This window comes from Pyrus communis, chromosome 11 (assembly GCF_041283825.1).
Source record: "Pyrus communis isolate YQ-2024b chromosome 11, ASM4128382v1, whole genome shotgun sequence".
Lineage (NCBI taxonomy): Eukaryota > Viridiplantae > Streptophyta > Magnoliopsida > Rosales > Rosaceae > Pyrus > Pyrus communis.
Window position 1 is genome coordinate 19635287 of NC_142575.1, and position 26612 is coordinate 19661898.

Consider the following 26612-nt stretch of genomic DNA (forward strand, 5'->3'; position numbering starts at 1 on the left):
GGCCTAAATAACCGGAACGGGATAAGAGACACTGGGATCAGTCGCTCCCGTGGTCTGGCTAGAGATCATGTGAATCTCTCATTCCCCCTTCTTCGCCAATTTCTTGACGCATTTTGGAGGTCGAAGAGCATCATCTCCCGTCTCGCCATCTTGACGGGGTCGTTTGGTCGACAGTTTTAATCTTCTTCGAGGAGGGGGCCAATTTTATCTTGGTCGCCGTCGCGGCAACCACGTCCGTTCGTTTCAACACACGACCACCTAAGAAAGCGAAGTCAGGTCAATAACATTGAGCAAGCAATTGAAGGACAAAAGGAGAAACAATAATATACCTTGGATCACGTCTTCGGCCGAGACGCCAAAGAAGTCGCGGGTGTACTCGTCCCACCAGTCCCCAAAGGTGTCAGTACCAAGAGATTCAGGAATGGTCAGTCGAAGTTGAAATTTTTTACACTTCTCCTGAAACTCTTTTTCTATCGTTTTACACTCCCTCTCGGAGGAGCCAAGAAGGCATCCCCGACTTAAGAAAGAGCGAGAAGCGAGTAGGGGTACTGGGCAACCTTGGAGGTAACCGAGCTGCCGGGCAACAAAATGGAGATGATAGACCTCTCAACTGGCTCAGCGAGCGTTGGAGCTGAGAGGAAGGTCGTGCGTCAACATAAACGACCCCCAGTGTTGACGAAGATCAGCATCTTCATTCTCATCCCATGTTGACTTCGGAAGCCTCACCGAGGTGGGGTATTCTTGACGACGACATATTAAGAATTCGTCGTCAGAAAGGACGTCTAGGCTGAAGAAGTGTTTAAGGACTTCATCGGCCCGGTGAGGAGGTGCCGGTCGAGAGGCCAATTGACGACAAAGCGCTGCGGTAAATTGGAAGACGGGGACTTTGGGCCGAAGTGTGGAAAAATAAACCTGCAGCCAAATTTGGAATACCCAGAGGGGTCCATTCTGGTGTAGGTCAATTTTGTTGATGGTCGTTTCGACCAAACAACGGAAGAGATGGGCGAGGATGGCTGGACTGAGCGCCAAGGAGTGACCACTAGCCAAGGCTTGAGCTACCGGCATGTTCTCGACGAAGCATTTATTCGACTTGGTACAACAGATAAACTTGTTGTACCAGTAGAATAGGAAAGTTTTGTGCTCGCCTTTCCTCAAACTCGCCTCCCCACGACCGACGAAGTGGAGGATGAGGGTGTTGTAGTTGAAAAAGTTCTTATGCAATTTTTGAACTTCTTCTTTTGAAGGTTCCTGACCTCCTCGGCTAAGCGTCTTGACGACTCGATCGTCGAACAGTGCTTTAAGGTCGAGATTCGACGGGCACCCAGAAAGGGCAACATCTATTGGGAGGCCAGATTGGGAAGTCCCAAGGATAGCTAAAATATCAAGGACAATAGGGCTAAAAGGGCCAAAAGGAAGGATCATGGTGTTGGTGGCCGAACACCACAAACTCAGAGCCGTCATAAGCAGTTCTTTATCCATAGTGATCTCCATAGTCGAGAGCTTGATGGCATCGTAAATACCAAGAGCTTCCCATTCTTTGCCGAAGAATGTTTCCATTCGTTCGACCCAGGTTGCAGTGGTCAAGGGCCAAGCTCCTTGCGGTCGTGCCAAGCACCACTTTGACCAATCAAACCCTTGCAGCAAGGATGTTAAGCACTGCTCTTTGAGGAGATTGGTGATGCACGATGGCATTGCGTCTTTGAAAAGTGGCCTAGAATTTGATGAGTGGTGTTTAAGTCACTCTCGAAGCGCAGTGTTTTGATGGCGCTCTGGTCAATGAAATCCTTACATTTGTTGCACTCGTCAGAGAGCTTCAAAATGAAGGATGCCATTGATGAAGATTCAAAGATTTGTGTGGGTTTCGAAGATGTTTGTGAGGGATCAGCTTAAATTCTTCTGTTTTCAAGAAAGCTTAAATTCTTCTGTTTTCAAGAAAGCAAGAATGGCAAGAGGAGGTTCGAGGTTTCTGAAGGCGTAGAATGCAAATAAAGGAAACTCAAGTGTTTATAGGCATTTCAGAGGGAAAATCAAACGTTTTAATTTTCAAAATTTGAAGGAAAAAATCGACCGGGAAATGGCCAATCATTTCGGATATCTCGAAAACCACCAAGGATAAGATCAAAGTTCTCGAGGTTTTAGGACGCATGATTGCGTGCGGCGGCAGATTTAATGCATTGATGAAGAAAAGACGCTTCCGTAGGCACATGTTTTCGAGAGCCATGATTGAGAGTTGTTAGATTTATTAGAGAATCAACACGTGGCAGGACATCGGGAATAACAAAGATCGTGCCATAAATGCGCATGGTGATGGTTATCGAGAACAGTTAAGTCCAAAGGCAAAAGATGCTTTCGCTTCTTCAAGGTCAAGATTCGATCAAAGTTTGGCAGTCGACGACCTCAGAAGCGAGGGGGCAATGTTTGGGTCCAAAATAATATTGCTGGGCCAAGTGTAGGTTTATGCTCAGCCCAAAGCCGTTTCAAAAATACTGTGGGCTGTATGGTGATCCCGGGCCATTCAGTAAGGATGGTCGAGTCCTATCACAAGAAGGAGTAGTTCGGATAAGCAAAGGGGTTGAGGAAGTCTTAGGGCAATTAGGATTCTCCACCAACAATGAATAAAGCCTCAAAAAGGGGTGAGTTCAAAGTCCTGATAGGGGCAGGATTGGTCGAAGCAGAGTTGGAACGGAATAAGAAGTCCCAATCCATATATGATTTTGACTCGATCTCAAGAAGGATTCAGTAATATAAATACAAGACATCATGAAACAAATGAGGACCTTCAATTGAATACACAACTGCCCTGTGCAAAACCTCTCAAACATCTTGAGATTTTTTTATTTTCTTTTTCCCACCGACACATCTTCAATTTGGATAAACAGCACTATGAAGGCAACCAGCGAACACCTTCAGTTTGGATAAACAGTACTGTCGCCGTAAAATTAGTTGACTGAGGAGCACCTTCAGTTTGGATAAACAGCACTACGTCGAAGCCGACTGGTTACCTATCCAAATCTTGGTCGAGAAGGGTTTCCGAATCCTTATTGGCAGAGGTCATCTTATTAGCCTTCTCGGCAAAGTAAGGTGTTATGAGTTACGACATTCAGCGTATTGAACGCTAAGGGATTTAATGATTGGATACTCACAAGTAAGTTTCAGAGTTCGGCATTCTGACGGCTGAACCACATTCACCATCAAGACATACATCACCTTTGAATACTTATGTCCGTATAGTCTGGTGTCGATTCGACGTGCTTATACTCTAACGAATATAATCACTGTGACCGAATCCGGCGCTGACGATTTGTGAACTTCACAAAACTAGCAGCCTTGTCTTCAGGCTCGAGAATCCAAAGGCCGAGATTTGTTCCTTCCTCGGCCGCAGTTGCAAGATAAAGAAGTCAGCAACGCGATTAACGCAACACCAACAAATTTTACTCCTAAGCCGAGCTCGGCCGACGAGTTGACACGCCCCGCACTCAACCGAATGACGTAGTTAGCTTATTAGTTACTCGGCCTGTGCGTCACGTAGTCTTGGTAGTTTTTAGGATCAACACGTACTAAAAGAAAAACTTATTTTGGTACGTTTGATTTTGGGGGATTTAATAATATTTTAAACTATTTTAGAAAGAAAATATCTTAGATCGTACATAATTATTACTAAATTGTTGCATTATTGTGAAAATAAATTGAATCTAACCAAATTTTTTTTTTTTGTTAGAATTATCTCTAACGGAGGAGAGTGTAATCAAAAGGCTAGATATAGGAAATTTGATACAATATAATGTGCACGTAGCACCACAATTATGACAAAAAAAAGTTCAATCTAATCACTAAAAGACATGAATGTTTGATCTAGAAAATTCAAAACTAGCATGCCTATATCAAAAGATCCCTAAATTAAATCTTCATAATAAAAGGTCTTCCATCAAGACTAGCAAACCAAATAAACTAAAATAAAATAGGAAACATAACCCTAATTAAATAATAAAATTCGCCCAAAATCTGCACAGCCACATTTTGAACTCATATCTGCCCCAAAACAAGCCCAATATAGCTGGATTTAAAGTTTGTAATATTCTGAACACTTCTCTAGAAGACCACGAACCCATTAGAGGTTGGGCTCCAAAAATCGCAACTAAGCTCAGAAACGTCACTTTCCAACACTGCGCACTACTTCTTTATTCCATCGCTAGAAAATAACCGTTTGGTAGAAAAAAGCCGAAATTTTGACACGAACACGCCAAGGGACACATGAACGTCCTCCAATTTGAATCACTCCAACATTCGTTCGTTTGATCGTGTTTTGATCCAGACGAAGTCGAATGTCCTATATTGAAAATATAAAGCAAAATAATCAAAATTCTACCATAACATACCAAGAATAGAGTAAAATATATAATATAACAATGACTCATCAAGCATATCCCTCATGTGAAAATGATTACCTTCCCTTTCCATCCCTCGTAGACATTGGTATCTGTTCTAGAGTGGTGCCACTTCGCACGATCCCAAAGCTTGAGTTTGGGTTTAGTATAATTATATCTGCATCAGAACCTGCGCGAACTCCTCCCTTCCTAGGAGATATATTGAAAGCCCTAGCACTGAAGTACCGTTGACATTGAAATCAGTTTCACATCATTTAGACAGCACAATGAATATTATGTAGTAAAACTTATCTTTGAAGTTCGGAATCATATAATAAACAAGGAAACCACAGCAAGCATACCATTCAGTATTCGTCAACCATACATAATCAGTGAGAGAAATTTGACCAGATTCCTGAGAGTAGCATCATTTACAAAAAAAAACATTATCCAAAAGAGCCTTCTGTGTTGAATTGAAGATGCAACGATCCGTTCCTACAAGCTGCACATTGCAGAATCTATCTTCAGAAGCATCCATATTTTCATAAAACAAATTTGTTCACTAAAAGTTTAGGCGACTGAAAATTATAAGTACTCTAGATATTAGGTCAAAATCTGGCTCTGAATACTGTCAAGGGACAACCATAAACTTGTCATTTTATTTACAGTAACTCCTTATACAAGGGAATAAATCACAACATTACCAAGAGGCCCTGCGGACCAAATCAGATAGTTCCCAAAATAAGGTGGCAATAAGAAAAACCTGCAGAACTCCCATTGAAATAGCAACTTGAACAGCTTTGTCATGCCCTGCTGCCCTTATAGAAGGACTCATGACATGCCTGAAACATAACATAGCTCTATTGATTGGCAGAACGTACCATAAATTAAATAGAGAGAATTCCTACTTAGCAGCAGTGATAAAGTTGGTATCGCAAAGCCAAGAATCATTAAGCACAAACCCAGAAACTACTGTCTCGCCAATCACTTTCTGCGCTGCAATTTAGTAGTCATTTATTTTTCTTCCCAGATGAAGTTAAAAAACAAACAAATAGGGTGTTCTGTCAGGAAGATATATTTGGAGTGTACTTAACTCAAAACTAACAGTTTGAGGACGCATAATGAAATGACTTATTCAAAATAACCGATGGAAAAAAAATTGTAGAAAAGATAATATTCAATTTTAATGAGCTTCTTCGCTCTTTATTAACCACATTTATTTTGCAACTTATTCTCTTAGTTTGTTCATTGTACTCTTTCTGTTAAGTCTTCATTTTATCTTTTTGATCTAGGATATGATGAAGAGGCACATATCCCAATTGACAAGTCTAATAATGGTCACTTCTTAGAACTACTGAAAACTACACCAGCATGGATAAGAAATTCTTTTCACGTGCCAAATTGCACTCTGGCTTGATGCATAAACTCTTGCAATACTATATATGGAACCCTTTCAACAACTCAGTATTTTTAACCGAAAAATAAGAACTCGGTCCAAATCACATTTGGAACTTTGGGAAAGGATGATCGAACATGATTAAGACATGAAACAATAATTTTAGACGATGAACTTGGTTCGGACAAAACAAAAAGAGAGGATGAAATTGGTTGAATACCATGATCTACTACAGAGTTACTGAAGCAGCCAATCCAAGAATTTGGAGAACCAACAAATGAAATGGTAGAGCTTCTAGTTACCAAGAACAAGATAGTTCCAAACCAACAGAAGAAAGCTAAAGCTGCTGAGAAATAAATGTAACACAACAAGAAATATAAGATACTATGGACCTGATTTGCGAGCTTTAGAAATTTCTTCCATAGCATGAATGCTCATCACGTTAAGTACATAAGGGGAGTATTCACAAAACCTGCAAGTCGAATTGCTCAAGCAGTTGCCTCTCCTTCCAGCTGCATGGGCACTTATATTGAATCAGACATTACCATGCGCGATTCATAAACTTGGAAATAACTATTAGATAACTAAAAGAACAACATAATAGGAAGAACAAATTTACCAAATGAATTGCCATCAATATGACATCAACATAAAAGCATAAGTGCTTAAATAGTCTCATATTCATGTCCTAATAGAACCGGTATTAAGACAATTATTACTTTGCATGCAGCTGAAGAGGGGATAATATAGAAGCACCTATCCTGCTTGTTGTAGTAGTCTCTCAAAGATAGTAAGACCCTCAAAACAAAATTCTTTTACACATAAGATGGACCTGATATAGCAGGCAGACTACTGATTTGTAAGATTAATAAAATTGTATGTTTATATTGCCACAAGGCCATGCAACAGAAGCGGTAACTCATACAGCATAGTTAAACTTGAGAGAAATTTTCATTTTATCCAAATTATGTTTGCATGAATAATTTACTTCTATAATTACCACTGGGGGCCTTGAAAGAGCATGTCTATCATTCTTCTCTGTCCTTCAATACAGCATCTCCATTTTCTTCATGCATAGCTAACGCACCAAGAGACTTACACTCCGTGAACCCTTCTAGTAGAAGCTCATCATTGACCATGAAGGAGCCCTGGTAGGCCATGAAAAATTGGAGTTTATACCTGAGTATAGGATACGAATTACATAAATAGCATCGTCAATAATTAACCCCACTTAATAAAAGCTGGAACTACTATAAGAGCCTACCTTTCTTTTTGACCATTATTTCCATTTCTTTTGAAGTTCAACCCGTTTTGTAATTGCCATATGGAAAACATAACCCATGCAGGACTCCGTAGATTTTTTTTTCATAAGCTTCCCACCCTGACAATAAACTTCAATTAACTTGTAAAACAAAGTCGATGTGCATTGTTGTTCAACCAGCTAATGCTGCGGCCTGACCACTGAAGAAATCATCCATGGTTTCTGTACCCATGAATTCCATGCCTAGGTGGGTATTACATAATGAAAGTCTTTATTCAGTATACAAGGATACTTAATACTGCATAACAAGAACAGCTGGAAGACACATGATAGAGTGGTGAGACCCTGTGCCAAAAACAGCGTTGGGAGCTTTTTACATAAAAATTCAATTCCCTAATCACACATCATGTCCCTTATTATAGACTCCCCCAATTCTGAGTAGTTAAAAGCAGGAGTAATCTTACTACATAGGTGTAGTATGAAAATGACCTGCCATGACAAGCTTTCCAGTGGCATCAAGCACAATAACATCATCACCTACCTGCCAATGGCATTTGGTTAAAAAAAAAAAAAAAAAAAAAAAACAAAAAACAAAAGAAAAAAACAAAAGTAGAGTAAAACATTGACATCAAATCAAGTAGAGCATAAAGAAAAGGAAAGAAAAGTACATAAAGCATTCGGAGGCTTGGAGCATATGAGAAGTTATATACACACATAAGTATGATTTGCGCCAAGCTCACATTGTTCACAAAAACGTCTATTATATATGGGACCTGTTATTGGCACTCTGAAAGAGGTCATTATCCCACACTCCAAATTTATATAAAACAGAAGGGAAAATTTGTATAGAGGAGTGGACGATGACATTTTTGGAGTGCCAATAACATCATCCATGTACATATACATGAGAATTATTTGCTGCCTTACCACTTACACGTACTTCAACATTCTCTTTAACAAATACAAGAAAAATGACACAAAATGGAGGAACCTACCTCGCAACCAAATTTGAACAATCTTGTCAACCAACTTCCACAATAAAACAAGATCAAATTTCTCCCTAAACTTACAAATACATCTTTAAATACAGATGCACATCACAGGTGTTGAACATTTTCAAGATTTTTCCAAAAAAATATCATGGGATTTCGAGGGGGTGGGTTGAGAAGTAACGATATCCATTGTGCCTAAAGTCACCACCATAAAACTAGTTGAATGAATTACACTAACAGGCTAAAAGGTCCTCCTATAATCACATTAACTTATGGTACTTTATCGGGCGGAAAATAGAAGGGTGACAATGGATTCCATTGATCCAGTAGTCCAGAACTAAGAAAGAAACTAGATGGAAACTTGTTTTAAGGGACTGAGCAACTAACAGCCAATACAAAGTATATCCAGCAAACCTGAAAAATCCCAATATCTCAACTAGAAACAAATATATAAAGAAAAAAAATACTAATATATTTTTAGATTCAACCCTCAAAAAATTATGTTTTGAAACTCAATGGGCAGCCAGCATAATTAACAACCCATGAATAAGTTCAATTTTGACAAAAACAAGAATACAAATAAAGAAAGAAGAAAGAATGAATATTACACCTTAATAATAGGCTTAACAGTAACATTGATTCCACCCTGCACATAAACATCAGCGACCTGCATGTCATGAACATTCACTACAGTCCCGCCTTTGATCAACAGCTTGGTGGACGACGACGACGACGATACCCCACAGGTCGACTCACCATGTCCAATTCCAGCATCACAGAACTGAAACACGTTAAAATAACAAAGTAGTCAAAAGGACTGAGGTTTTTCTTTTTAATTTTCTCGGGAACCAAACGGAAAGTGAATACCTGGCTTGATTCCAAGATCGAGGAGAAGGAGAAGAGAAGAAGAAACAAAAGCAACACAGAGACGAGCCGTTGACGACTGGAGCTGGAGGCCATGGATTGGATACTTCAAGCTTCACTACTCCTTAACCTCTGGGTCCTGTGATAAGTCTGAAAATGCGGGAGTGTGATCTCTAAATTCTCATTTTGGCTTTTGGGCGCCTTGTCGTTCTTTAGTACCTTTCAAATAGAAAAAGAATAGTAGTTGCCTATTGCCTGGCGTCTACTTGAAAAAGGATCAGAATGTCTACACAAAATTATTTGTTGTCGATTTATAAAACCATATTATAAATTATTTTATAAAAACTGCCTCTGCAAAAATCAATTAAAACTAAGGTCTTTTAGTCATCAAACTGTTTAAAAATAAATGAACAAAATGGTAAAAGCATTAGGAACCGTTTATATATTTGCTACAATAGATTGACTAAATGATCTTATTTTTAATTCATATTTACATAAATGGCCTTTATATAATGATTCATAATATGAACAGTCATGATCATAAGTACAAAGCTACGTGATTCACAAAGAGTTTGAGCAGAAGTTCATACTCATTCTTAAGTAGCCAAGTATTGTTCATAAAAAAATATGAGGTACACCATGCATTATTTGATGAGAAGAGCTTGGCTACTCAAATATTGTGGAGGAATGCCTCCTCAAAATACCTGGTGGTCTATTTACATAATTCTGTGTTTATAATAATTGTTCATATTACAAATCATCTCTGTAAAAATCAATAAAACTAATAATGTTTAGTCAAATAATTGTACCAAATAAATAGACAATTTGTTATGTTTTTACTAAATCAGTTTATATTTGTACTGTTTGATAACTAATGAAAACAATCTTAGTTATAATTGATTTTTGGTAAAGTTAGTGATTATAATATGAATATTTTGATCATAAGTACGAAATGTAGTGAATCATCATGAGGCAATTTAAGGAATTCCTCCTCAATCCTTTGAGGGTTAGGATCTAGACACATCCATTTTGTGACACATGTTTTGACATGTAAGAAGGTGATGATACGACGCTAGAGGATGGTTTTGCAAATCTATGCAAAAATAAAGGTTTTTTTTTAGTTTGCTTTGGTATGTTGTCGATTTGTTTTGGTGACTCAAAGTCGATATGCATTCGAATTCGTTATGAAGGTGTTCTCATTAGCCAATTTTTATGGAATAGATGTTTTATTTAAATACCATGAGATATTATTACGGGACATAACAAAAAAAAGTAAAAGATACACAAACAATCAATCCTATCTGCAATAGGTCTTCCAATGCCAAAAGAACTCGCAGACATGCATGCAATGTGGGCCTCGTTAAAAAACATTCACAAAGAAAATCAATTGGGAAACATTAGATGTGAAAAAAAGAGCGTTCCATATGTACCATTACAACCCAAATTTAAGTCAACAATATGTCCAATCCGCATTCAGAATCTTCAAAACCTTATCTCCAAAATTGTCTGGATAGTTATGAACCCCAACATGCCGTGTCTTCCGTCAAACCAAACTGCTTAAGCACCTTTTGTTAAATATCGTACATTTAAAAATAAAAAAATAAAAAATAAAACACCTTTTGTTACAAATTTGGCCATGGCCTTTCCATAATCTAGAAAGATTAAGAATCAAAAATTTTCTTCTACGATCGATCGGTATAAACATCAACAACTTCGAATTTGATTGGTTACTCCTCACCAAATAAGTGCTTGGGCCCCTACCTAATGGAGAGGTTGTTGGAGAGTTAAGAAAACCCTATACTTTTCATTACAAAACCAATAAACCCGAAAAAGGATGGATTATTTTGTGAAAGAATTTTTGGGGCTATAAAAAGTGAGATTTGTGCTTGTGGAAATTATCGAGTAATTGGAGATGGAAAAAGATCCAAGATTTTGTGAACAGTATGGAGTCAAATTTGTTGATTCTCGAATACGAAGATATCAAATGGGCTACATCAAACTGGCATGCCGAGTAACCCATGTGTGGTATTTGAAACGTCTTTCTAGTTATATTGCGAATCTTTTTGATAAACCTCTTAAATAATTATAAGACCTAGTATATTGCGATGTGTGATTTGATCAAAATTTTATTTTTATAGATTCCAAATGAGAAACTGTCATTCCATTCAATCGAATTGGAATACCCTGGATCTAGCATGTATCTTGGTAGGAGTAAGAGTAACATGAAACTCAGAATTATGGGTGTATTCAGTACTCCCAAGTAAAAAGGGAGTTGGAAAATTAGATTATTTATTAGGACTAATTAGGAAATATAGTTATTTTGGGAATCCACCTAATGAAATATAGCTTCCAATTCTTATAAAATTAACCAAAATTAAAGGGAAAAATACATAATTAACCTTAAGTTAAAACTCTTTCTTCTCCTCTACCTCTGGTGTTCGTGTTTTGAGCAACTGAATTGTTAAAACACTACTAATACACTACTTTTACTGAGATACAACTAAACCAAGTTGCGGCGAGTCCAACAGAAATTGTACTCGAAATTTTCTCTAGGAACCCCTTCTCCTCACTGCCCTCTCTCTCTCTCCAACACGCTGTCTGTATCAAACCATCAATTGTAACGTCTAAAAATTCCAAATTATGGTTTTTTCACTCTTAATGGAGAAGTTTTTAGTCATTAAGGATATATTAGTACTTTTATATCAACTTTTATTTATAATTATCATAAACTTAAAATGATGGCTGTAATTATATATGAAGTACAAATTTTGGTTATTTTTTTTACAAATTTTCCGGATGAATTCAAATTTTAGACCCAACACTTATTTTGTAGTAAGATTTAAGGCCAACCTATATCAAAATAAATATATGGAGAATAAACCAAAGAAAGTAAATACTCCCTGCACTAATATTGCAAAATTAGGAATTTCCAAACGGATGGGCTACTAGTACAAGAGCTTTTCGTTAAATTTTTTTTTTTATTTTTTTCTTGGTCAACCAAAGGTTTGCCTTTATTAAACAAGCAACACCTACTTATAAAACACTGGGACAATTTCACCAATGCCAACTGTGAAAATCCAAAAAATAAAATAAAATAATGCAAATTGGGGATTTAGACTGTGGAAACTGGAAAGATAATGAAAAAAAAAATGTAAATATGCATCGAACAGTACAAGAAGTTTAACATGATGATATATAAACAATTAAATGGAAAAAGCAGGATGAAAGAGAAAAGAGAAATACAACCGATGAAAGACAAAGGGAAAATAAAAAATCATTGAATAATGTTTCTAGTCATATTCGGTGTCATATTTTCTCTTTATATCGATGCCTATTGCTATTCGGAACATTGCGAAGCATATATACCTGAAACAATCAGTGTTCAGTTTCATAAAGTTGGCAGGTGGAGCATTTCAGTTCATCAACGCATTGTGCTTTGATATTCAAGAGAAGTTGTACCAATGTCAGCAAGCACTAGTACATTCACGAATTACAAATATATTAGCTATTTACCTCAAATACAATGACAAGATTTGTATAAAAAATTACTTGCAATCCAGGGGAGGACGTTTTCTCGTCAAATCCTTATTAAGCATGATCGTGTAGTAGAGGGAAGCCCTGCAGGGGCGACCTGAGAACACGTTGAAGGCCATGAACACCAGTGGCTTGGGGTTCTGGAGATCCTGCATGTATGTGATCTCAGGTTACCCCCGTGGGACTCCTCTACCCTTTTGACATATGGCTTATGCGGACCGCTTGGTGATACCACAAGTGATATCCCGTGGGTTTTATATCCCCGGCTGAACAGAGTACTTCACTCAATTGTACTTGTACTACACCGCAGTACATGTTAGGATTTGGGGGGTGAGTACTACTCTGTACTGCTTAAAATGCATGTCTATTTGTACTAGCTCTCTAACTCTAAGTCTGCCCACAATCATTGGATATTTCACATAAAGATATTCGACCGTTGTAATTCACCCCAATTTCTGCCATGTCATTCTTCTTAATTATTTTTTGAATAAAAAAACGATAATATATTAGTCATTTTTTTATATTTTAACGGGTTGTATGAAAAATAAAAAAGGAATAGCCATTATTTCCTTTGATATGAGAAGAGCAATAACTGATTCAAAGTTATCTTTTTGTTGTGAAATTGAGGATATGTGTACAGTGCAATATAAAGGAAATAAATTCAATATTTACGAGGTTCGATAAGTGTGCTTACGTTCTCGAGGCAACAGTACTATTTTTCCTGATTATCTGAAACAATAGGAGTACAAAAATAATTCTCAATTATCACCATTTTTCTCTCTATCTCTCTAGCCATTCTTTTCTCTCCTTTATTTCTTTTCTTTCTTCCATATCTTCTCTTCTACTCCTTGTGCTACTTCTCTTGGTTTTATAGGCAGATGGCCAACTATCTTTTCTTCATTATGCCTCACATTTTCATTAGTTAATAATATTAAATACACAAGTGAGGTGATGAACCTACCAAATACGACTTGATGTCCAAAGCCTTCAAGTGGGTACTGCTTCTATAAAGGGAATTCACGTTGCTTTTACAACACTCCGCATTGGATGCCCATACGTCATATCGGTTGCCACATTAAAACTTTGCTTCATTGACCGTTGTTGGATTACTTTATTTCCATATGTAAATATAAATCCTTTATGTGAGCGATCTGTATGTAGGCTAGATAGATATTCAAATTTTGCTTGCCTAATAGGACCATAGCTTTTGGTGAGTTCTTTGGAATAGAATAAGCACATGTCTATAATTTCTTGGAGATATCAATAGATAAACTTTATTTCATTTCAATACGCATTTGTTAATATTGTGCTTCACAAGAAATGTAATAACTGATTCAGTGTATTTTGCTGAATACAATAAGGCATGTACTTTGCTAAGATGTAGTACTTCGGTACCAAATATCAATTTATCATTTCCCTCATGAGAATGAATGATCTTTCTTAGTGCCTAAAAATTAATTAACCATTTGAGTGTTCAACTCATGATCTTCAAACCACATAGCTTTTAATACCATAAACCTTTTGGTGGATAAGAATTCGTTTTTGGCATATTGTTCGATCTGCAGCTCAAGACAATATTCATTCTGAAACTTTATAATTTTTCTAGACTCTTCAAGAGTCCCAATCTAATATCAACTCTTGCAAGAGATTTAGTATGTTGCAACAATATTATAATGAAAGTACTTAATAAGGCAATTGATACCATCCATCGGTATTGAGTACATAATTTGTGCTTTATATTTTTAGGGCTTACCTTAAGCAATTTGAATCCTTCAGGGATTTCCTACACTTCATGACACATTCTTATTTAAAATTTATACAAAGCAATTTGTTTCTATGTATACTTGAGGGAATACTTATGAAGATATGCTTCCGGCATTCCATAAGCCTTCACATCATATATAATTCTCCAGTGAAATGAACAATTTTCACAATGGGAAATCATGGTTATAGGAGTATATCACAATTTCAGGTTTCAACTAGGAACCATGTGTCCTATCGTGTGAGTGTACTTCACTATATTACAAATGCCCATATGTAACCTTCTGGGTTCAACATCATTTAGTGGATTGTACTATAGGTACATTTTTACGCGTGTATACTAAATTGTATTGGAATTGACTCCTTCCATTTTGGCCAATAATATATTTTCTTCTCGTCAATGAACAAAAGAATGTGGCTCAATATCAACACAACTTATTGATGAATCTAGTCAAAATTAACATTGGTTATCATCAATTTGTGATCTCATAATTCTCATGTGCATATGCATGCATATTTCATTACTTTGGATATCCTTGCCTCTTTAGGGGCTTTACATTATTTCTTCTAAGACAGTCATCTCTTATCAGATGAATTGTTTGGAAAATTTGGATCATAATCTCATCTAAAGCGTTATAAAGCTTGAATTTTTAATCTCCACTTCCGGGGAATTGAATCATTTGAACCTATACTTCTATCATGCTTCATGCATGAAATATATTAAAGTTGTCATGTCCATGGATTGTACTTTTAGAACTTGAATCCATGCAACGACTCTTATGCTTCGGGCGTGCAACAATTTAGTAGTGCCAAGTCCATGGATAGTTTTATTGAAAGTTCAATCCATGTGGCATCATTATAACTTGTTAATATATTTGGTAATTAAACGTAATTGTGAAGATTATATTACCTTTTGTATATCATAATTAATGATGCAGACTGGTGAGATAGAATAATAGCTAAAGTCATTCTTGTCATTTGGCCGTCATAGACTTAGAGTTTGTTGAGGATGTAAGTAGGATTCCCATCATTGAACTTTGGTCTTCCATTCACTTAGTCAGCTACCCATTCTCTCTTTTTGGACTTATAGGGTTCAACGTTGATCCTTCAGCTTTTTATATAACAGAAGTGGTGTGCAACCTTTTCCTTTGAATGATCTTTTAAAACATTACTTCTTAGTGACTCATCCATGCTTGGTAGCTTCAATATAAAGATAAACATCATACTGACTGTTATGCGGCATTGTTGACTTGAAACTTTGGCTCTAACAGTAATTAAAGATGATAACATGGGAGCAATACAAGGTGAAAAATCAGGCAAAAGTTCCAGGCAATTAGTTTTAGGGCGAAAGTTTAATTTCAGATTCCGATTGATTATTCTCTTTCTCCTTGTCTTGCAGGCAAGAGAAATCACAAATGAAGAGATAGGCAAAAAGTATGATACGAGATACTTTTGCTTTCGACCTTGGTAATATGAGATTGTTTTGCTCTTGAGGAAAAATAAGAGAAGAATTTGATGATGATGTAAAACTTCCCAACCAAAAACATTTTTTTGCCAAAGAAATGAGTTGGGCATTTGGATGGACTTGGTTGAAGAGGTGTTCTCAGAGATGAGGAAGGCTAAGTATTTTGAGAAGCTTGGTTGAAGATGCATTCTCAGCTTGGAAGAAGAGTTAGGCATTTTTGAAGGTCTACCTTGCCATATAGAGGATGGAGATCAACACCCAATAGCAGGTGGTTGTGCTGTTGGGACCTTGTCATCCACGCTTGTCGGCAACAGTGGTGCAATTAGAACAATGTAGATTCACGCATTTCAACTTTGTCAAGAGATAATTTGACAGAGTTGTCCTTTATATCCAAAAAGCTGAGTTACGTCAAAAAAGTTCCTAAGAACTTTATTCAGAAAAATTTGGGCTTTTGAAATTCAAAGAGTGGTGTCTCTTCGATTTTTAAACAAGTGTTGTGTTTCTTCTTCTTTTATAGAGGCATCAATTGTATCCAACACATGCTTGGAAAGTTGCCCGTTTATGGAAATTGCCCATGTTGCACTTCTGAGATTTCAATTTATTTGATTTCCTTTCTTTCATCATTTCTAAAAATGGCTTGCCCATTTGAATGTTGTTTTGATTTGAATGTTGTGGAAGATGCAAACGTTCCTTTTCAGGATAATACATAGCACCCATCATTCTTATCCTTTAATGGTCTTCTTACGGCTGGAGACTCTGCGATGAAGAATGATATAATCGCCACAGTAGTAACTAGGAACTTTCTCACTCCCAAAGATAAAAGAATACTTTCAAAATGGTTTGATGAATTGACCATTCGAGACTTTTTGGCGTTCAGTGTTAAGTGCATGTTCTTTATCCAACATGGGTCAACGTCTACTTGCTTGAACTCGCTAAGGTGAATTAATGGCTGAGGTGGCAAGTCTTAGACAAAAGATTAGATGACTCAAGCATGAGAATAGAGAATTGCACATACTTGCAAATAATCACTCAACGATCATGAAGAGAAAGCTCAACCAGCTACAGGAATCTGAAAGTCGGATTCAAAGTAACCACCAAAGGTTCGTGGCTTTATTATGAAGGCACCCGTTGCCTCCACCCTCTTGGGTTCTACCAAATACTAAGGCTTCACATGATCAACCTTTGTGAAAGATCCTCTCTTTTTTTAATTTTTGTAGTTGTAACTCATGTATATGCATGTTTATGTATAAAAAAGTTCCCTCCCTTCTAGTTTTATACATGCTTGAAACTTCTAGTTTTGTTTGTTAAATATAGGAATCTATGAAAACTTCTGGTTCCATTAATATAAGTCATGACTTTTTAAGCATAGATGTTTCCTAATATCATATGCTTCCACATGAAATCTCGAGCATCATGAATCCATGAAAGTATTTCTTGCCTAAGATGTTGATGGTAACGAAATTAAGCTTTGCTAAGTTCATCATTTTCTTATTCCAAAAAGGAAGAAATTTAGGTATGATGAAACTTGCGATAATTAATTCATACCGTATAAACACATGTCTACACAAAAGTGCTAGAACTTCAAGTTCTTAACATTAATTATATTTTGAACTTCATGTTGAAACATTATGCATATGTACCCGAAATTTAATCTCGATATCGACATCATTAGAAACTTTGGGTTCATATTTTTGGAATTCTTGGCCATACTTAATCTATACATGGATTAAGGAACTTGTGGTCCTTATTTACATAAATCAAGGAATTTGTGGCCCTCATTTATTAGTATGTGGACTGAGGCGCTTAATGGCCGTCATTTTTAATTTAGTTGAGGAAACGATGCTTTCTCAATTGATTCAAAAACTTTAGGTTTTAATTTTAATCAAGGAACTTCGGGTCCTATCTTTTTTATATGATGGCGATCAAGGAACTTTAGGTTCTAATCTGATCAAGGAACTTCAGGTCCTGGTATATACTCATCATAACAAAATGTAGTACTAGAAATAAATTAAAGCAGAGGGCAGTGATTCTTGCCACTATAAATAAAGTGCTTTTAAATAAGTAAAGATAGTGACAAATGCTTTAATTCAGCACAATTACATAAATATCAAAACATAATGATAACAATTGTTATTATAAGAAGGGCGACAGTGTCGCGCCATTCACACACACACACACACACATATATTAATATATGAAGGGTGAGGATGATCAATCCATATCATTCATATTAAAATAAATAGTATATGATGGGCAATTATATCGCACCAATCACATTAATAAAAAATTAATAATAATAAGGAAAAAGTAAATATTAACTTACTATACTTTCGTTTTTCTTTTTAACTATGGTCATGTATCAACAATAGTGTCTGAGAATTATAGGAAGATCAAATTGTTGGATCTGATCCAAATTTTAGTATTCTATCGACATGAGGGTATTGAACAAAGTCAATGAAGAAAACGCTTCCATTTGAGGTCAGGAAGTTGGAGTTTAAAAGTCGTTAACCTGACTGCCAATTTTTCTATGGATTTTAGGTTTATAATAGTATTTCTAAGATCTGGAATGATTTAACTGTTGGATCTTTCTGGGATTCTGATATGTTACAAGAGAGAGGATATGGAACAACTTTTATGAAGGAAATTTATGTTTTAGCACATGAAGTCAGAGTTTTAAAGCTCGTAAGATGATTGTTAGGTTTTTCTATGAATTTCAAGTCCATGCCTTTTCTGCTTCTACAAATAATGATATAGAATTGTACAACAAGATATATACTTGGTTTAAGAAAATTAATCGTACAAATGTATGAGGATAATGAAGGAAATATTTGTGAAAACTAGTTCATTTGAGCAACATCTATGCATGCAATTAACAATTAAAGGCGGAATCATGCTTGTATGCACTCAAAAACAAAACTTAACCCATGAAATTCAAAGCCTGGTAGTTATGGTGAACCAAGACTCAACTCAAGATCTAAGAGAAAGAGTTGAGATTTCTTTATACCTTTGAAGCACCTCTTTGCTTAGCAAAGGTTAATCACCCATGTGAGGGCCTTCTTCCTTTGTCACCTTGCTCCTTGGCTCCAAGGATGTGGATGGAGGAACTTTGCTTCTTGGTTTCATGCCTTCTTGGATATGGATGGAAGAATTGGTTTCTCCAAAAGTCCCCAAAGTTGGAGACCTCTAAGTTCCGACACCAAGGATGGTTGAGGAAAAAGATGAGTGGCCATGGAAGAGTTAGATGCTAGTAAACTCTCCCATGGTGGCCGGCTGTCCTAGAGAAAAAAGAGAGAGAGTTGTTCTCACTTTTATCCTTGGAAAACCCTAATGAGGATGGAGCAAAGATACCCCTTCTATGCTTTCAACTTTTGTGTGCATATTGGACCAAAAGGCCCTTCCTCTTTCTATGGCCGGTTTTCCCAAGCCTTTGGGCTATTTTGGGCTTCTTGAATTTTGCTTGTTAAGTTGTCATACAATTTAAGCTAATGGGCTTGACGATTCGAAGCCCATTTGGGCTTTAAGGCCCAACACTAACTCAAGGTTTACAAACTTATTCATTTGATTAATGAACATATTAATTAATCTTTTCCATATATAATTAAACCATTTAATTGTCCTTACTCATCTCCATTATATCCTTCAATCATTACCTTACACGGTGTGCGATCCATTAGGTTCCTTTTAGCGAGGCAGTGGGCCATTAGAACTCTTCAAATCAATTGTGAATTGAAACTTATTTTTAATTCTCCCTTTAGCGATTATACACCTTTAGGGCTTCCACAAACCATGAGTGAGACCTAGCAGTATGTCATGGCTACCCAAGCTAATCAAAAGAGGTTGGAGAACCTATTCAGTTTGGGATTACAATGCAATATTTCTCTAATACAATACTCTTGACTATTTGGTTTGATAGTTTATTCATGTCTACTATCCAATGTGCTTCTCTTACTTATATGATTACCTTGAATGTGATTTGGAACGCTCATTCATACTCTGGCCAGAGATTCTTAATCATATCATAGAGTATTCTCCCTCAAACGGTTTAAAGGTTAGCGATCCCTTGTTGCGCATTCACTTGCCTCCATGGCTAAGTGGCTTTACCCCAACTATGCCGTGGACACCCTCTGAGGGAGTAACTTTGACATAGTCAAAGATCAAAGACCTAACACAAGACAACTATGATGCATCAGGTCAAAGGACTACTTTGCATTATCCCAACCATGAGTTCTCATGTGACATGAGTATGAGAACTCCTATTAATCACGTTTAGTGGACTCATTCGCTATTAAGCACCTACATGCTTGTCTTGGTGTCAGTCACACCAATGATTGGAAACTAGTCACTCTCCCTAGGAGAAGACATAGAACGTACTGATCTTAACGGACTGTCAATGCCCAATCGGCAATCCTATAATCAAGAACATTTAGGATATGTATACGAAAGAGAATGGTCTCATGAATCTAACTTATTTAGATCACATTCTCCCAATTACATATTCCTTGGACTTATTGTTTAAGCATATAACATTTATATGAGACAACTTAAAACAATAATCTTTGCCCTATATCTTAAACTAGATTAATTTAACATGTGAAATGTCCGTAAAGTATCATTATATGATTGGTTTTAGGGGACATTTCCAACAGATAAAACAAAAGGATTTCCTTATCTGTGAGATTTCAGCCGATAGGGGTGAGTGGTATGTAGTGCTTCACCAGATTTATAACGTTGTGTCTTCCACTGACAATAGTTTCTCGTGCTGCCAATGTGTTGTGAAATTGAAGATATGTGTGCAATGGAATATAAAGTAAATACACACAATATTTATGAGGTTCGGCATGTGTGCCTATGTTTTCAGGGTAGCAGTAGTACTTTCCCTCATTATCTAAAATAATAGGAGTATAAAGATAATCATCACTATTTTTCTCTCTATCACTACTACAAAAGTGGCATATTGTGTCGGCAGTTGGTGTCGGTTTTATATAATATAGTGGGGGATAAGACATTTCCGATGGCCACTTGACATGGTCTTAGAATTACTGTCGGTTATAACCGACATAAACTGTTTATGTCGCTTATAACCGACATAGACTGTTCATGTCGTTTATAACCGACATAGTTTTTAATCTTTTTAAATGGTGGTGTCATATAAAAAAAGAATTGTGTCGTTTCCAACCGACATAAAGTTAATGTCGGTTAAAAAGAGAATGGTGTCGCTTCTAGCCGACATTAATAATTATTTTTAAATATTTTAAAACTTCCTGCCCCGTGTCTTCTTCTTCTATTATTTTTATTTTCTCCTCTTATGTTTAATTTTTGTTTACAATTTAATTTTGTAGGGAAATTTATTTAAGCTGGTTAAGTACATAAAGAATTGATTAATGACGGAATTCTTCCATAATTCAGGTTTTTATTACTAAATTCCTTAATTTTTAAATTGTATAATAGACAAGTTTATTTATTTAAAAATTTTGATTTAAGTAATTAGATAAATTTGTAGTATTTATGTTAAATTAATAAATATTTAGTCAAATTAATTCATTTTGTCACTTGAATTGTTATGAGAAAATGCAAATAAATAATGTTTATAATTTTTGGGAGAAATTTAAAATTTTGGGGGGAAATTTAAAATTTTGGGAGGGAATTTTGGGGGACTCTTGCTGCCATTCTTAGTGCCATTGGTTATATCCAATGGTAATCGTTTAATATTTTTATAAAAAAAAGCTTGTTGCCAGTTTTAACCGACAGTAATACAAATTTTCCAGAATAAAACCCCTCCCCCTCTTCCTTGCATCACTGCCTTCTCCCTTCCCCTTTTCATTCTCTTCTCCTCCTTCTTTCCTTCTCATTCTCTTATCTCCTTCTCCTTCTCGCTTCAATCACCATGGATGAACAATTTGAGGAGCTTATTTAATTTGTAAGAGGAGAAGAGAAAGGGAGATGTCTTCAAATCCTCGGGCCTTCTCTTGTTGCTTTCCTTCATTTTCTTGAAGTACTTGTTAATGTTTTCCTACTTCTCTTTGCAGTTTTTTGCGAAGCAACCCTTTCAGCCCATAGTCTTGCTATTTAGAATCAAGGCTAGTTCTCAGCTTGATCAATGCTTATACCTATACTTTTGGCCATCTTGATGAGCTTGGTGGCATCATCAAATTATTGTTCTCCCTGTTGCTGTTTGATTTTAGAACAATGTCAAAGTTCGTCACCTTCTGTTGTGGTTGTGCTTGTGGTGGTGGTGCAAGCTGCCGCGATGGAAGAGGAAGTGGTGCTAATTGTAACGGTAGTAGCTATAATTGGTTCGGCATGCTTTGGTTTTGGTTTTGATTTTGGTTTTGCTACTGGTCGAATACCTTTTGCAAGAATGACATGACCACGGCATCTTTGGTTGCCTAGATTGATCGTTCTTGAGCTAGAATCTCGCGCTCTTTATTTATTCTTGCCATCTCTTGCATTCTCCAAGCTTCTTCTCCTACAATTCTTTCTTGTTCACGTTTCTCGATGGTCTCCAAGAATCTCTTCTGAATATCCTCTTACTTCTGGAATCTGGATCACATCCTTCATTAGTCTCTTCTCCTCTTACAAATTGTATAATTAATGAACTTTTTTTAAATTTTTTTTAATTATTATCAGTTAGAAACTGAGACAAGCTTTTTATTTATTTTTTCATTAATGGTTTGTGGTGTTAGTTATGGGTGAAAGTATAGTTGTTTAATTTATTTATTAAATAGTTAAGTGGTGTCGATTAGGGCTGACACTAATTTATTTATTAAATAGTTAAGTGGCGTCGTTTTTATCTGACACTACTATTCTTTTTTTATTTTATATAGCTTTCCTTTTTCTTGGCGGATTAAGGGGACTAACCGACATCAAAAGCCTTTTCGTGACGCTAACAATGGTGTCGGTTCTTTTATCCGACATTACATGAGTTTATGTTGGATTTTTCCTAAATATCAGACATAAATGAGCTTGTCCTGTCGCTTTTTAAAGTGACACTACTGGGTACTTTTGTAGTAGTGTATCTCTCTAGCTTTTCTTTTCTCTCCTCTATTACTTTTCTTTCTTCCGTATCTTCTCTTCTACTCCTTCTGCTACTTCTCCTCTTGGTATTCTAGGTAGATGGCCAATCATCTTTTCTTCATTCTACCTCACTTTTTCCATTTGTCAATAATATTAAATACAAAAGTTAGGTGATGAACCTACCAACCACAACTTGATGTCCAAAGTCTTTAAGTGGGTATTGTTTTATACAGGGCATTCACATTGTTTTTACAACACTTTTGGTATTATTAGATCAACTTCAATAGGAAAGTTTCTGAATGAAAGATTGAAAAATATTCATCTTTACTAAAAATGTAAGTATACATCATTTTTTACATTTAAGTAGCCTGTGAATTAGACAAAAAAAATAATGAGATCTCAAATTTACATCTTCTCATTAGAGTAGAATCCACATTCACATCTCCCGAGATGCAAAATGAGATATAAATGTGCTCGTTCCGATGGCAAGCGAGGTAGATCATCAGGAAAAACATCCAAAAACTGATTGACTACTTGCATATCCTTAACTTGTGTAGGAGTATGTCCTTTCACCACTACATGAGCTAAATAACCTTGACAGCCTTTTCCTCAACATCTTCTTTGCTTTCAAGGTGGAAATTAGTCCATGCCTCAGGCTGCTGCATTCCTTAATGAAGGTCATAGTAAGCATGTCGAGTCGTTGGAAAGTAACCACCTTGTTACGACAATTTACCATAGCAAAGTTTTGACGTAGCCAATCCATTCCCAGGATCACTTCGAAATTCGCGATATCTAGAGGAACAATTGGCTGGCATCACTTCATCTTCAACAAGGATGAGACATCCTTGGTACTAGACCTGGCAATTTCTTATGAAACGAAAATAACGGATTTCAGGTCAACACGATAACTTAACGGGTCGTTATCGGGTCACACGATAAGAACGCATTAATAACGGGTCCTTAACAGGTTTACACGAAGGTGACATGTGGGCAACCTATTTCGACACGTTAAGAAAAAAGTTATTTTGATGATCATACTTTTTTAAACTACTAAAAAAACTTACTATAAAATACAGTAGCTGCGACAGCCCGTTCCGGATTTTCGAACCGTAAGGGTGAAATGACAATTTTACCCCTAGCATGTTGGTTTCGTTGTGTGGTTGTTTTGGGTTTTGTTTGGCTGGTTTTGGACCACACACACACCTTCCCACATCCCCTCACCCCTTTCCTTGTCCCGTATCCTGTCCCTTTCTCTCTCTCTCTCTCTCTCTCTCTCTCTCTCCCATTTCTATCCTCACATGTACGGACACAACCAAAACTATCCAAACCTTCACAGATCGAGGAAACAAATTACATATTCGTGCTTGTGAGGTCCTTGGGAGTTCAACTATACCCATTTCAGGTAAGGATACCTTCGTTTTCACGTCGAACTCGGGATACCCCGATTTGGTCACTGTTCATGCACACGTTAATTCTTGTGTTTTTGGGAATTTCAAGCTTGTAGGAAGCTTGGTGAGGTCCTTATGAGGCTCGGGGTGGTTCATTTGAAGGTTTTGGACGTCGGGATCATGAGTTACAAGCTTGGCCGGAGTTGGTGGTGTTTTCCCGGTGAGATTCCGTGGATTTTAATGCTTGAAAGTGGTATGGATTTGTTACTCTTGTTGTAAGCTTCATTTTGTTACCAATTTTGTGAAATTTGGTTGAAAAACAAAGAAGATACAAGGTTTTAAAGTTTTCCTGATTTTCCGGCGCCAGAGCTTCGCTGGAGAAGATGACGGAATATTCCGTCAGTTTGGACGGAATATTCCTAACAGCGTTAATGGAATCCGTTAGAGTTAACGGAATATTCTTGACGGCGTTAACTGACGCCATCAGTGTGCTAGGCACGTGCTTGCCCGTTGCCGGCGTTTGTGGTCGTGCCTTGGCCGGCGCGTGGGGGCATGTGCGGCGTCAGAAAATTATTTTAAAAATATGGGGATGTTCCTGAGGTTGAGTAGATCACATTGGTGTATTCATACACCCCATTTGAGCAATGTATGAGAAGTTATTTTGTGATGTTGGTTATGTGCTTTAAAATTAACGTTTTTATAGTTGTTTCGCATATAGGTGAGACCTATCCCGAGGATGAGCACGGTCGCTCGAGGCAAAGGGGTTACGACCCTTCTACATAACAGTGAGTGGGCTTTTGGTTTTCCGTATATACCTATATACTTATGTTTTTCCCAGAAAATGAATTGAAACGTTTATACGTTTTTATGCCATGCATTATGTTTGCCGTTTGTTTATGCATTGTTAGTAGTCTATATATATATATGTATGTTGGTGCTGCGGGCGTACAGGTAAGTGCCAGGTGAGTATGGTTTATGCTTATATGCAGTAGTGGTTTGAGATGCATTGAGAGCTTATAACCTGCACCCCCGATGTTAGTGCTCCCGCCCAGAGTTGGGCATAGTCCTTCACGTGATGTTCACCTGCCGCACCACACGCTCATCTTGGATCCAAGTTAGGTGCACAGTCCTGTCGTACATACCACTTTAAGTGGTTCCGACTCGTAGGTGACCCGCGATTATTCGCCTAGCCTTCACGTGATCGTAGCACTTGAGCGTACTTATATTACACCCAGTCCTCTCGTACAAACCACTTTAGGTGGTTCCGACTTGTGTGCAGGTATAATTAGTGAGATGGAGATTTGAGCTCTAGATTCAGCCGTACAGGTCACGCTAGGTGACTCCGGCTGACAGATTACATGGCATTGATTTGACATTCCTGAGCACTTGCATTCTATTTAGAGCTATTTGACATGGCATATTTCCGATCATGATTTATATATATATACATATATATATTCTACTTTTCTGGGAAGTATACAGGTTTTACGGCGATGGGTTAGAACTTGTTTATGAAATGGTTTTTGAAAAGCTTTGTTTTTGCCCATTCACACTTTTTGTTTTGCACCCCTCCAGGTTCTAGTTGACTAGTACTTGTGGTGGCTTCCCAGAGGATTTCCCCAGCATATTTGACAGATTATCACTAGTGTAGGACCATCTTTGGGTGTGTTTTTGTAGTGTTGTTTCTTCTGGATTGCATTAGGTCTTCGTGCTCTGAACTTTGTTTTTCACACTCACGCTTGCATATGTATGCTCTTACTTTGTGTAAAGCTGGATTTTATTTATTCGTACTTTTATTATTATTTTATTCGCTTCTGTACTGTGCACATGGTTACGTCACTTCCACGTGACGGCCAGCATGCCCTGATCTCGGTCGGGGTGTGTCAGTTTGGTATCAGAGCCTAGGTTTGGCAGTCCTATACTTTTGTGAGTATTCTAATGGTTTTGGTGTCTTCTGTCAGAATTATGCTGCCTCATCGGGAACCACGTCGCTCTGCTGAGCCTAGTTTCCCCGATGTAGCTCAGCTGGGGGAAGTTATCGCTACAGCTATTCATTCGGCGCTCCACCCTCGCCAGAGGACTCCTCTAGAGACTATGTATAATCTGAAGTTGGATAAGTTCGAAGGCAACGAGGGTTTTGAGGGTGCGGAGCGGTGGCTAGAACATATTGAGAAGACCTTTCATGTTCTGCATAATCAGGGGAATCTCCCTGTCGAGAAGTGGGTTGAGATGACATCGTGGTTTTTGGGTAAGGATTCTGCATCCTGGTGGGAGCAGGAACTTCGTCATTTATCTCCAGCTAAGAAGACTGATTGAGATGTATTCAGAGAGTTGTTCAAGAGAAGGTTTGTGCCTCCTGAGTATATTGACCGCAAAAAATAGGAATTCACTGAGTTGAGACAAGGGAAGTTGACAGGAAATGAGTACTATCGGAGGTTTACTGATCTGTCTTGCTATCATTCGGATGTTGCTGGCAATCCGGCGGAGATGCTTCGTCGTTTCCGTTTAGGCACTAAGAAGAAGTGGCGTTCGATGGCGACCACTACCCCTTGTGACACCTACCAGGAGTTTTA

General features: G+C 37.2%; 1 protein-coding gene across 11 annotated transcripts; it reads right to left on the reverse strand.

Annotated features, from left to right (window-relative positions):
• Nucleotides 1-3742: 3742 nt before the first annotated feature.
• On the reverse strand, nucleotides 3743-12672 carry LOC148693015 (dihydropyrimidinase-like). Of its 11 annotated transcripts, XM_088679957.1 has the most exons (11): nucleotides 12427-12672; nucleotides 8881-10430; nucleotides 8624-8794; nucleotides 7511-7562; nucleotides 7025-7264; nucleotides 6761-6939; nucleotides 6153-6272; nucleotides 5128-5206; nucleotides 4727-4866; nucleotides 4446-4601; nucleotides 3743-4327 (listed from the first exon to the last, which is right to left on the reverse strand). In XM_088679957.1, the coding sequence occupies exons 2-5, from the start codon at nucleotides 8971-8973 to the stop codon at nucleotides 7194-7196; spliced, it is 387 nt and encodes a 128-aa protein (XP_088536083.1). In that variant the 5' UTR covers nucleotides 8974-10430; nucleotides 12427-12672; the 3' UTR covers nucleotides 3743-4327; nucleotides 4446-4601; nucleotides 4727-4866; nucleotides 5128-5206; nucleotides 6153-6272; nucleotides 6761-6939; nucleotides 7025-7193. The 11 variants fall into 11 exon arrangements, with proteins under 11 accessions (XP_088536083.1, XP_088536081.1, XP_088536082.1 ...); XM_088679955.1 differs by having other exon boundaries at nucleotides 4727-5206; XM_088679956.1 differs by having other exon boundaries at nucleotides 5128-6272.
• Nucleotides 12673-26612: the final 13940 nt, after the last annotated feature.

What these genes read in the sequence shown, in the direction of transcription:
- LOC148693015 (XM_088679952.1), bottom strand. Translation starts at nt 8,973, where the DNA reads ATGGCCTCCAGCTCCAGTCGTCAACGGCTCGTCTCTGTGTTGCTTTTG. An exon ending in CGATCTTGGAATCAAGCCAG is followed by an intron (nt 8,795 to 8,880) that starts GTATTCACTTTC and finishes AACGTGTTTCAG; the next exon opens with TTCTGTGATGCTGGAATTGG. An exon ending in TGGAAAGCTTGTCATGGCAG is followed by an intron (nt 7,265 to 7,510) that starts GTCATTTTCATA and finishes ATACCCACCTAG; the next exon opens with GCATGGAATTCATGGGTACA.